At 39.8% G+C, this 11797-nt stretch overlaps 2 protein-coding genes across 4 annotated transcripts in view; both read left to right on the forward strand.

Annotated features, from left to right (window-relative positions):
* The window catches only part of LOC131942283 (acetylcholine receptor subunit delta), a 26039-nt gene extending 19172 nt beyond the window's left edge, over positions 1-6867 (forward strand). For all 3 annotated transcript variants that reach the window (XM_059302072.1, XM_059302070.1, XM_059302071.1), the window contains exons 4-7: positions 758-858; positions 3125-3203; positions 4172-4307; positions 5972-6867. In XM_059302072.1, the coding sequence (XP_059158055.1) occupies positions 758-858; positions 3125-3203; positions 4172-4307; positions 5972-6258 (603 nt within the window). In that variant the 3' untranslated portion in view covers positions 6259-6867. The remainder of the gene's footprint in view (positions 1-757; positions 859-3124; positions 3204-4171; positions 4308-5971) is intronic.
* The window catches only part of LOC131942279 (aspartyl/asparaginyl beta-hydroxylase), an 83530-nt gene that overhangs the window by 43035 nt on the left and 28698 nt on the right, over positions 1-11797 (forward strand). The window lies entirely within an intron of this gene.

Raw genomic sequence — 11797 nt, forward strand, 5'->3', positions numbered from 1 at the left:
GCCGTCAACATTGATGACAACTTACAACCAAGTTAGATGACAACTAACATTCTACATAGATAATTTACAACCTGCATAGTTGACAACTTGTGAGATAGATAACATCGTGTGACATAGATGACAACTTGTGACATAGATGACAACTTGTGACATAGATGACGATTTTAGACATAGATGACGATTTCTGACATAGATGACAAATTGTGACACAGATGACACCTTGTGACATAGATGACAAATTGTGACATAGATGACAAATTGTGACATAGATGACACCTTGTGACATAGATGACACCTTGTGACATAGATGACACCTTGTGACATAGATGTCAACTTGTGACATAGATGACAAATTGTGACATAGATGACACCTTGTGACATAGATGACACCTTGTGACATAGATGACACCTTGTGACATAGATGTCAACTTGTGACATAGATGACAAATTGTGACATAGATGACACCTTGTGACATAGATGACACCTTGTGACATAGATGACACCTTGTGACATAGATGACACCTTGTGACATAGATGACACCTTGTGACATAGATGCCACCTTGTGACATAGATGTCAACTTGTGACATAGATGACAAATTGTGACATAGATGACACCTTGTGACATAGATGACACCTTGTGACATAGATGACACCTTGTGACATAGATGACACCTTGTGACATAGATGTCAACTTGTGACATAGATGACAACTCGTGACACATATGACAACTAACCTCCTCCCTAACCTCCCCAGAGCTGGACTGACGGCCGACTGGTGTGGTACCAGGATAGAGTTGACCGTATCATGAGCTTGACCAACAGTGTCTGGACACCGGACATTGTCTACACAAACGCGTGAGTATTTCTTCCCTGAGTTTACTTGTCTCCCCTTCCTTGTTTATCTCGTTGTTTCGGGCTGCTTTCCCTTTGATTTAACACAAGATGTTCGTCTCCCCTGTTAAGACTCTTCTCCCGCGTTAATGCAGATTTGTTTCTACTTTTTAGATTAGTCTCTCTCTCTTCCCCCCCCCCCCCCACCCTTAATTAGATTAGTCTCCCCTGATCAGAGCCGGCGTTAGGAATACGCGGGGCCTAGGGCCAACCATCCGCGCGGGGCCTTTCCATTATATATATATATATATATATATATATATATATATGTATATAATATATATATATATATATATATATATATATATATATATATATATATATATATATATATATATATATATATATATATATATATATATATATATAAAGGCCTATATAATGTGATGTACACATAATAACACAAATGTTTTGGAGTTTATAAGCTAATGTCAAACTTTCCACTATAATAACAGATTTTATCTCTGCCATGTATTGACCCAATGTTCGTAGTTTTTTTCCTTTGCTAAGATATTAAATCACTTTTAATAGTTATGTAATTCATACCAAATCACTTAAGAAAATTTAATCACGTGCCGAATAATTAGGAAAATAAAGTTTACAATACAGCGAACTCGGCCTGATGTGTCAAAACAGTATAGACTTCAAAATTTGTTTAGAATTCATACACTATTTTAAAACCAAAAACATTATTGTCTTAATTATTGAACGGGTGAATCCTTAAGGTGACGCAACATAACAACAGTTTTAACTTTCTTCCAAAAAATAATAATAAATCACTCTGTTTAATGCCGCCTGATATAGATCCTAAGGCGCCCCCCCCCCCCTCGTCGCCCTCCTCCCACCCCTCTGCACGCAACTGAATGTTAACTTTGTTATACCAAGACAAGTGGGCCTACATATAGAGTTTCTTCCAGGCATCTCTTCGGGGGGGGGGGGGGGGGGGGCGAAGAAAATCTACTGCCCCTCTCCCCCCCCCCCCCCCCGAAAATTTCAAGTGCCCCTCCCCCCTGGAGAAAAAAGTCTGGAAGAAACACTGTACATATACGACATAATACGATATCTACCACTAGAATGTAAGGACTAGAGTTCATCAGGTCACTAACGGTCTACTAGAGACATCCCGTCTGCTCACTAAAAGGACGTCTTCATGTGTCCGCATACAATAGGGTATCTCTTTACGTCTTGGGCTAATTCTCGACCGCCATCTCCAGTTAGCTCAAGTCAAAAGCCAGGCGACCGTACACTACACAAAGGGAAGGCGTGACACTATTTTTGTATCGAATTACGGCCTGTCCCAGTTCAGGTGGGACTCACCAACATCAACCGTGGCCTCAGTTATAACAATCAACAACGTCGGCATTCGACCATTTAGTTTTTCCCAATTGAATTCAGCAACAATTTTTTTTAAGTTTACGAACTAATTCAGATAACAATGACATTGCTGAAGCGCGGGGCCCCTTCAAGCGCGGGGCCTATGGCGACCGCCCCGTTCGCCACCCCCTAACGCCGGCTCTGCCCCTGATAAAATGTGTTTCCCCTATTGTGATGACGCTTGTTATAATTAGGTCGGAGGTTAAGCAGGCGAGAATAGAATAGGTAGATCAGGTATACATTGGTCAGGCACGGAGAACCAATAGAATTGTAGCAGGAGATGACCGGTCACGTGCGACGGTCAGCTGACCATGACTTATGGGCAGTCAGAGATAGGTAGCATTAGAGAAGGGTTGAGTAGAGATTAGACGTGATTAGGAAGCAGTTGTAGTTAGATATTGTTAGGCGATCGTTGAGTCGGACTGAAGATTAGTTAGATAGGAGTAGGAGACAGATTTGTGTTTGTAAAAAAGAATTGGACTTGTGTTTGATTCCACCAGGTATAAATAAGAAGAGGCGTTCTCCTTGAGTTGAATGTATCCATGTATCTACATGATGGTATATTATATCTCCCCAAAAACACCTCCCCTCACATCTATTCAGATTAGCCTCTCCTGTTAAGATTAGTCTCCCCTGATAAAAATTTTTGAAGACTGCAGCTTTAAGAGCATTTTTCTAGAGTGTAAACTCTAATGTAAAAAGATTTGATACTAATACTAGGTAAAATGGATACCACATGTTTTACTTAAGTTTGTTTGGCTGTTTAAAATTTAAATATAAATTTTTCTACTTAGTTTTTCCCCATTTTTTCTGATGTTTGTATAATATGTAAACAAACTGTACCATGTGATTTTAGAGTGCTGCCGACTAGATCGATGTTCCACAACCACGTCATGATTTACAGCAGCGGTAAAGTTGTCCTGACGCAAAAAGAGGTGATGTCAGCATTTTCTGTGTAGTTGATCTAAACTTTTGAGTAGAGAGCTACTAACTGTACGTCAAACATTTTTAATAGGAATCAAAATGAACAGACGGACGGCGTAGTAGGAGGTTAGAGCATACGTCAAAAGTCTCGAGTTCAAATCCCGGGCCCGAGTCTCTAGGACGTCCCTGAGTCTATCCAGCTTTTATGGGTACCTGGCTCACGTTAGGGGAACCAAAGCGGCTGGGCATAGTGCTGACCATGCTATCCTTCTGTATGCCGAGGTCACTGAAACAGATGAACTCTACTTCATCTGCCTCATGTGTCTTGGGTAAAAACGGCAAAAGATGAGTGACCAAGTCAGAGGCGGGCTGCCTTCATCCACTCCATAACTCACTTGACTGGCCGCAAGCTTACGGTCATAAGGCCAGTGGCCTGACCTAAGGCTGACCTAAGGCTGACCTAAGGCTGACCTAAGGCTGACCTAAGGATGACCTAAGGCTGACCTAAGGCTGACCTAAGGCTGACCTAAGGCTGACCTAAGGCTGACCTAAGGCTGACCTAAGGCTGACCTAAGGATGACCTAAGGCTGACCTAAGGCTGACCTAAGGGTGACCTAAGGGTGACCTAAGGCTGACCTAAGGGTGACCTAAGGGTGACCTAAGGGTGACCTAAGGCTGACCTAAGGCTGACCTAAGGCTGACCTAACCCAAGCACCCGTTCATAGACCTGCCTTACAGTTAGCCCTAGCTGAGTGCATCCAATCTTTCAGTGTTTATCAACAATTTTTTTTAAAAAGTTGACACGTGTAATTAACGGCCTAATGTTGACGTTTGTAGGTGTGTCAAAATAAATACCTTGTTGTATAGGTGATAGATTGCCCTTGTTTACGTTTTATATATATATATATATATATATATATATATATATATATATATATATATATATATATATATATATATATATATATATATTGAACAGGAAGTGACGACATTCTGCGCCACAAACCTGGACGCAATCAACCAAGAGTGTCAAATCTCGATTGGTTTTTTGAGCAACAGTCAAGGCAATCAAAGAGATCGATTTTTTTCAGAGAGCGCCAGCTTCAACATCTCAGGTATGTATTGTTTTGTGTGGTGTAATGGGTGGTGTAATGGGTGGTGTAATGTGTGGTGTAATGTGTGGTGTAATGTGGTGTAATATTTGGTGTAATGTGTGGTGTAATGTGTGGTGTAATGTGTCGTGTAATGTGTGGTGTAATGTGTGGTGTAATGTGTGGTGTAATGTGTGGTGTAATGTGTGGTGTAATGTGTCGTGTAATGTGTTGTGTAATATGTGGTGTAATGTATGGTGTAATGTGTGGTGTAATGTGTGGTGTAATGTGTGGTGTAATGTGTGGTGTAATGTGTTGTGTAATATGTGGTGTAATGTGTGGTGTAATGTGTTGTGTAATATGTGGTGTAATGTGTGGTGTAATGTGTGGTGTAATGTGTGGTGTAATGTGTGGTGTAATGTGTGGTGTAATGTGTGGTGTAATGTGTGGTGTAATGTGGTGTAATGTGGTGTAATGTGTGGTGTAATGTGGTGTAATGTGTGGTGTAATGTGTGGTGTAATGTGTGGTGTAATGTGTGGTGTAATGTGTGGTGTAATGCGTGGTGTAATGCGTGGTGTAATGTGTGGTGTAATGTGTGGTGTAATGTGTGGTGTAATGTGTGGTGTAATGTGTGGTGTAATTCGTGGTGTAATGCGTGGTGTAATGTGTGGTGTAATGTGTGGTGTAATGTGTGGTGTAATGTGTGGTGTAATGTGTGGTGTAATGTGTGGTGTAATGTGTGGTGTAATGTGTGATGTAATGCGTGGTGTAATGTGTGGTGTAATGTGCGATGTAATGTGTGGTGTAATGTGGTGTAATGTGGTGTAATGTGGTGTAATGTGCGATGTAATGTGTGGTGTAATGTGGTGTAATGTGGTGTAATGTGGTGTAATGTGTGGTGTAATGTGTGGTGTAATGTGTGGAGTAATGTGTGGTGTAATGTGTGGTGTAATGTGTGGTGTAATGTGGTGTAATGTGGTGTAATGTGGTGTAATGTAAGGTGTAATGTGTGGTGTAATGTGTGGTGTAATGTGTGGTGTAATGTGTGGTGTAATGTGTGGTGTAATGTGTGGTGTAATGTGTGGTGTAATGTGGTGTAATGTGTGGTGTAATGTGGTGTAATGTGGTGTAATGTGGTGTAATGTGTGGTGTAATGTGTGGTGTAATGTGTGGTGAAATGTGTGGTGAAATGTGTGGTGTATTGTGTGGTGTAATGTGTGGTGTAATGTGTGGTGTATTGTTTGGTGTAATGTGTGGTGTAAAGTGGTGTAATGTGTGGTGTATTGTGGTTTAATGTGTGGTGTAATGTGGTGTAATATGTGGTGTAATGTGTGGTGTAATGTGTGGTGTAATTTGTGGGGTAATGTGGGGTGTAGTTTGTCGTGTAATTGTGGTCTAATGTATGGTGTAATGTGTGATGTAATATGTGGTGTAATGTTTAGTGAACTCACACTGCATTGCATAAGACCTAATTAATAATTTAATCTAATTTATAATATATATATATATATATATATATATATATATATATATATATATATATATATATATATATATATATATATATATATATATATGTGTGTGTGTGTGTGTGTGTGTGTGTGTGTGTGTGTGTGTGTACGTATGTGTGTGTATTGACAAAGAGAAATGCACCGTCTAGGAAATAACCCTGTGTACGAATGTTTAGATTCCTTCAGTAACCAAGAATGGGATCTCCAGAACGTCACAGTGGATCGTGTGGTGAAAAACGAGACAGGAAAAATCTCAAACATCAACATCTATTTAACACTGGAGAAGAAATTGGACAAGATGGACACGACTTCAGTGGAGGCAAGCGAGAGCGGATCCACGGCATGTTTAGGCGCTGATGACGACACAAAACCAGCGGACCGTAACCGCGCAGGTCACGTGGTCAGTCAGACAGCCGCCATTTTGATGTGTCTCTGGCTGTCTATGACGTATGTCGGCAGATAACTCTTGAGAGTTGTTTGTCTTGTTGATGCGAGATGTGTAAGATACAAGTGATGATGAATTATTTTTTTTTTAAACTTTTAATTTGTTTACGTCATTTTTTGTGCTTGATATGAAAGCATGTGATATGTGTACGTTAAATGGTGGTATTTCATTTTGGGTGTGGTTAAGTTCAAATAGTTAGACAGTAGCATTTGCTTGGTTAGATCACCCTCAGAAATTTGGCAGTGTTTATTCTATGGTTAGAGTTAAATGTTAGCTTAGAGTTTATACTGTGGGTTCTGGACAATATGGACGTCCACACGTTACATTTAACTTCATGCTGTCTTTTCTTAAATAACAGACGCAAGGTTTGTGTTACGTCTCATCTGCTCAAGAAGTTCATTCATTTTAAAGCAGAGCTGGTAATTATATGGTCAACGAGTAATTAAGTCTTCGTATCGCTACTTGTAAAGCGTGGACCTATGGGGTGAGCATGCTTTAAAGGTGAAGTAGAGGTCTCATAAAGGTGAAGTAGAGGTCTTATACAGGTGAAGTAGAGGTCTTAACATTTTCGTGGACGACGGGGGCGACCTCTGGTTAAAGTATATTATAAATTACAACTTATTTTTCATTTCGGGGGGGGGGGGGGGGGGGGGGAGGGCGGGGATAGACGTGCCTGAAAGAAACTTTAAAGGCGAAGAAGAGGGAGGGGAAAGCTGAAATTCCAATAATTTTGTGGACATGAAACTTGTATGAAGCCGCATAAATTTTTGTGTTGCAATGTAAGATCTAACTCGTGTGTGGGATGGTGAGGGTTGTGATGTGGGTCTAGTGTGGGTTGTGTGATGTGGGTCTAGTGAGGATTGTGTGGTGTGGGTCTGGTGTAAGGCCGTGTGTTTAATGATGAAGTTGGTTGTCGTTGGCAACTTCAATACGGCCTGGCTCTCATTCGGCATATTGGGTTTTACAATTGTCAGTCTCTGTCTTAACGTCTGTGTGTCTGTCTGTGTGTCGGTCTATGTCTTAACGTCTGTGTGTCTGTATGTGTGTCGGTCTGTGTCTTAACGTCTGTGTGTCTGTATGTGTGTCTGTGTGTCGGTCTATGTCTTAACGTATGTGTGTCTGTCTGTGTGCCGGTCTGTGTCTAATTAAGAGTGTCTGTCTCATCGTGCCTACACTTGTGACTGTAAATAGATTTTAAAAAAAAATTATTGTTAATGTCTGTCTGTCCGTCTGTATGAACAGGTGTCAGTCTAAATACGATGGGTTTAAATGGATGTTTTTATTTATTTCTTCATTATCATCATCTCTCAAAAGAGATAGTTCGTAGTTGTAAGGTTGGTTATAAAAATAGAACTTGTTTTTCAACTGCCATTGTTTAATCTTTATTTCCTTTTACATGACAATTGTTAGTTCTTTGACTTTTTAAAAGTTTTATAAAACTTTATGAGCTGTATGTAAACATTTTTTAACGCGAAAATAAAAGAAGAAGCTAAAATAATAACACCTAAATAAATAATCCTGAAACGTTGTTTTGGCTGTAGAACGGGATTTGGCATTTTTTCTTTCGTCGATTCACGTTTACGTCAAGCACTTAATAGATAGGTTTTTAAATAACAGGTTATTCTAATGTGTTTCAGCATTTTTATTTACCCCGAAAACATTGGATAAATCGTGTGCACGCTAGATCTAAACATTCAACTCACGAGTATATGTTTTTGACTGAATTAGATAGGCTTGAAAAGCTGGTTCCGAATTGTTATTGCCAGAAAGCATATTTTTCAACCAAATTTGAATATGTCTTCCGGTTTTAATAAGGCTAGAAATATTTAAATTTAAATAATTACTTGTAATAAAATAGTAATTTAGCTAACACTTTTATTTTTTAATTTGGATTAGTAGAGTAAGGGTGTTGTGGTGATTGGGGATGTCATATTATTTAATGTAAATACAATACTAGGTTATACATCATTGACTGCTCTTGTGTATTTTATCATGGAAAACAATTGTGACTTTCATTGTTTTACTTTCCCTGGCCACTCCGGTTGACTTGAAGGAGGAGTTGAGGGCGATTTAAAAAAAAATTGAAGTGATAAAATAATTTTAAACGGCTTTTCAACTGCTTATAATCAATACGAAAATATGAAAATGAGTGTAAATATGGTTCCCAAACGGCTTTAAGTTTAAAAAATGTAACTATAATTGTATCACTTGCCATATTTAAATTAAAATTTTTTTAGTATGATTACATCGACGTTTCAAGCCTTTTGAGAGAGTGGTTCACTCACTCCATGTTTCAGATTGTTTTTTTGTTTGTTTTGGCTGTACATTTTCCCTGTTGGTTGTAATTTATTTCTAATACCACGTGACACCGATGTTGACCTACTTACTCTGAGTGTATGTACCGTTGTACTCATCTTCGAGTAGTTTCTGTTTGTTTGTACTACTAAATTGTACCATAACTTTCTAGAAATAATTCTTAAATTTATTTGGATGATACTAAATGAAATGGTTAACTTTTACATTATTTTTTAATAAAGTACTTTAAAGCCTTTTTAAGTCCCTTTTTCATTTTTCATTTTTTTTACTTTACTCAATTTATCAACTTATGAGAAACCGGAAGTAGAGTATGTACCACATCCGGCTACTGAATCGTCCAGAAGTTGAAAGACAACTACACATCTCATACATAAGCCTACTAAGGTATGAGATTTTGTCAGCCTAACTGACACGGTGCTCAAGTTAATGTGTTGACAGACAGACAGACAGACAGACAGCTGCATTTACTTTCCCCAAAGTCGGGAGGCAATCAGAGTCAGCCCGGGATCGGAACTCGAGACAATTCGTAGCTAGGATCGAAGTTTTCACCCCGAATAGTTCGACTCCTGATGTTTCGACCCTGGTGATTCACTGTACGGGTTGTTCGACCACATGACCTTTCACTGTACGGGTTGTTCGACCACATGACCTTTCACTGTACGGGTTGTTCGACCACATGACCTTTCACTGTACGGGTTGTTCGACCACATGACCTTTCACTGTACAGGTAGTTCGACCACATGACCTTTCACTGTACGGGTTATTCAACCACATGACCTTTCACTGTACGGGTTGTTCGACCATATGACCTTTCAATGTACTGTTAGTTCGACCACATGACCTTTCACTGGACGGGTTGTTCAACCACACGACCTTTCACTGTACGGGTTGTTCAACCACACGACCTTTCACTGTACGGGTTGTTCAACCACACGACCTTTCACTGTACGGGTTGTTCGACCACATGACCTTTCACTGTACGGGTTGTTGGACCGCACGACCTTTCACTGTACGGGTTGATCGACCACATGACCTTTCACTGTACGGGTTGTTCGACCATATGACCTTTCACTGTACGGGTTGTTCGACCACATGACCTTTCACTGTGCGGGTTGTTTGACCACACGACCTTTCACTGTACGGGTTGTTGGACCGCACGACCTTTCACTGTGCGGGTTGTTTGACCGCACGACCTTTCACTGTACGGGTTGTTTGACATTTAAATAGTAAATCAAGCGTTACCTAAGTTTTAAAAGAATCAAACAAACTTTAAACACAACAAGGGATGTATAAAAAAAATGTACAACTCTGACATTATTGTTTTTTTCTAAATGTATTGGACATCAATGCAACAGTGAACACAGGTAGACGTTGTGTAAGTCGTGGACACATTGTCCTGGGAGGTTACAGCAAGTTAACATCAACTTCCTGATGCACTTTTGTGGTCCTAAGTCATGCACTTTTGTGGTCCTAAGTCATGCACTTTGGTGGTCCTAAGTCATGCACTTTGGTGGTCCTAAGTCATGCAATTTGGTGGTCCTAAGTCATGCACCTTTGTGCGTCTAAGTCATGCACTTTTGTGTTCTTAAGTCATGCACATAATGCTCCAAAGTCATGCACTTTTGTGCTCCTAGGTCGTGCACTTTAACGGTCTTATGTGTCATACATTCGAGTAGCCCTATATGTTATACATTTGAAGAGGTCCTACATGTCCTACACATTACAGGTCCTACATGTCCTACACATTACAGATCCTACATGTCCTACACATTACAGGTCCTACATGTCCTACACATTACTGGTCCTACAAGTCCTACATATTACTGGTCCTACATGTCCTACACATTATTGGTCCTACATGTCCTACACATTATTGGTCCTACACATTATTGGTCCTACATGTCCTACACATTATTGGTCCTACACATTATTGGTCCTACATGTCCTACACATTACTGGTCCTACACATTATTGGTCCTACATGTCCTGCACATTATTGGTCCTACATGTCCTACACATTACAGGTCCTACATGTCCTACACAAAACTGGTCTTAAAAGTCCTACATATTACTGGTCCTACACATTACAGGTCCTACAAGTCCTACATATTACAGGTCCTACATGTCCTACACATTATTGGTCCAACATGTCCTACACATTATTGGTCCTACATATTATTGGTCCTACATGTCCTACACATTACAGGTCCTACATGTCCTACACAAAACTGGTCCTAAAAGTCCTACATATTACTGGTCCTACACATTATAGGTCCTACAAGTCCTACATATTACAGGTCCTACAAGCGGTTAAACACCCGAGTGGTCAGGACACAAAGTCTACAAGGTTTTCACACGACCCAACATTTCACACTCGCTGTTTTACACTATCCAGAGTTCAAGGCAGCCACAACAAACGATATGGGATGGAGTTTTGACTGGCAACAGTCAGGGTTAGCTGCAGCTAGGCTAGGACTGGCTGCAGGGATAGCTGCAGCAAATATAGGACCGGTACCGTCAAAGCTAGCTCTAAAAGACGACAGACGTAGACCGGAAATCTCGGTAGCAAGATACCACGTGACATTTGTTTACAAGTGTGAGTTGTTTATCACTTTGTTATGACGCGAGGACTTGTTCAGTAAAGAGGGGGGGGGGGGGGGGGGGCAATTCATCACCAATGCGCAGACGAGGTGTAAACAATCTTACACCTTGTCCATTAATTTTTTAAACACACCTGAATGAAATCTTTTACTACCTGGGCATTTTGCTCAACTAAAACGTTTCCGTTGTAAATAAAATTGCTTTTTAACGACGCCTTCTTTTAATGCCTTGTCTAACAAGGCTCCGAACTGTTAGGTTTTGTCCAAGATTTTTGTGGCGTGTTAGTTTTCTCATTTATTTAGGTTTTGTCCAAGATTTTTGTGGCGTGTTAGTTTTCTCATTTATTTACACATAGCAAACTCGATATTTTTCCAGACATTTTTTTAACACCATTTAGGAGAGTTAACCCGAGGAAATGCCATGCAGCATTGTGCTTTGATGTATGACGTGCATGTCGCATACAACAAACATTCAAACACGTTCAAGTATGATAAAAAAAATTGTATAAAAAATACGTTTACTAAATGTGATTTTCAAACGACTTTTTTTTGTTATTTAAAACAAATGATAAATTTGTAAGGCAGTCAACGTTTTTGGGAACTAAATCAATTCCATGCAGCTTCAAAGAAGGAACTAGGAG

Source organism: Physella acuta, unplaced genomic scaffold, assembly GCF_028476545.2.
Source record: "Physella acuta isolate Inbredline_101_S28 unplaced genomic scaffold, ASM2847654v3 ptg000398l, whole genome shotgun sequence".
Lineage (NCBI taxonomy): Eukaryota > Metazoa > Mollusca > Gastropoda > Physidae > Physella > Physella acuta.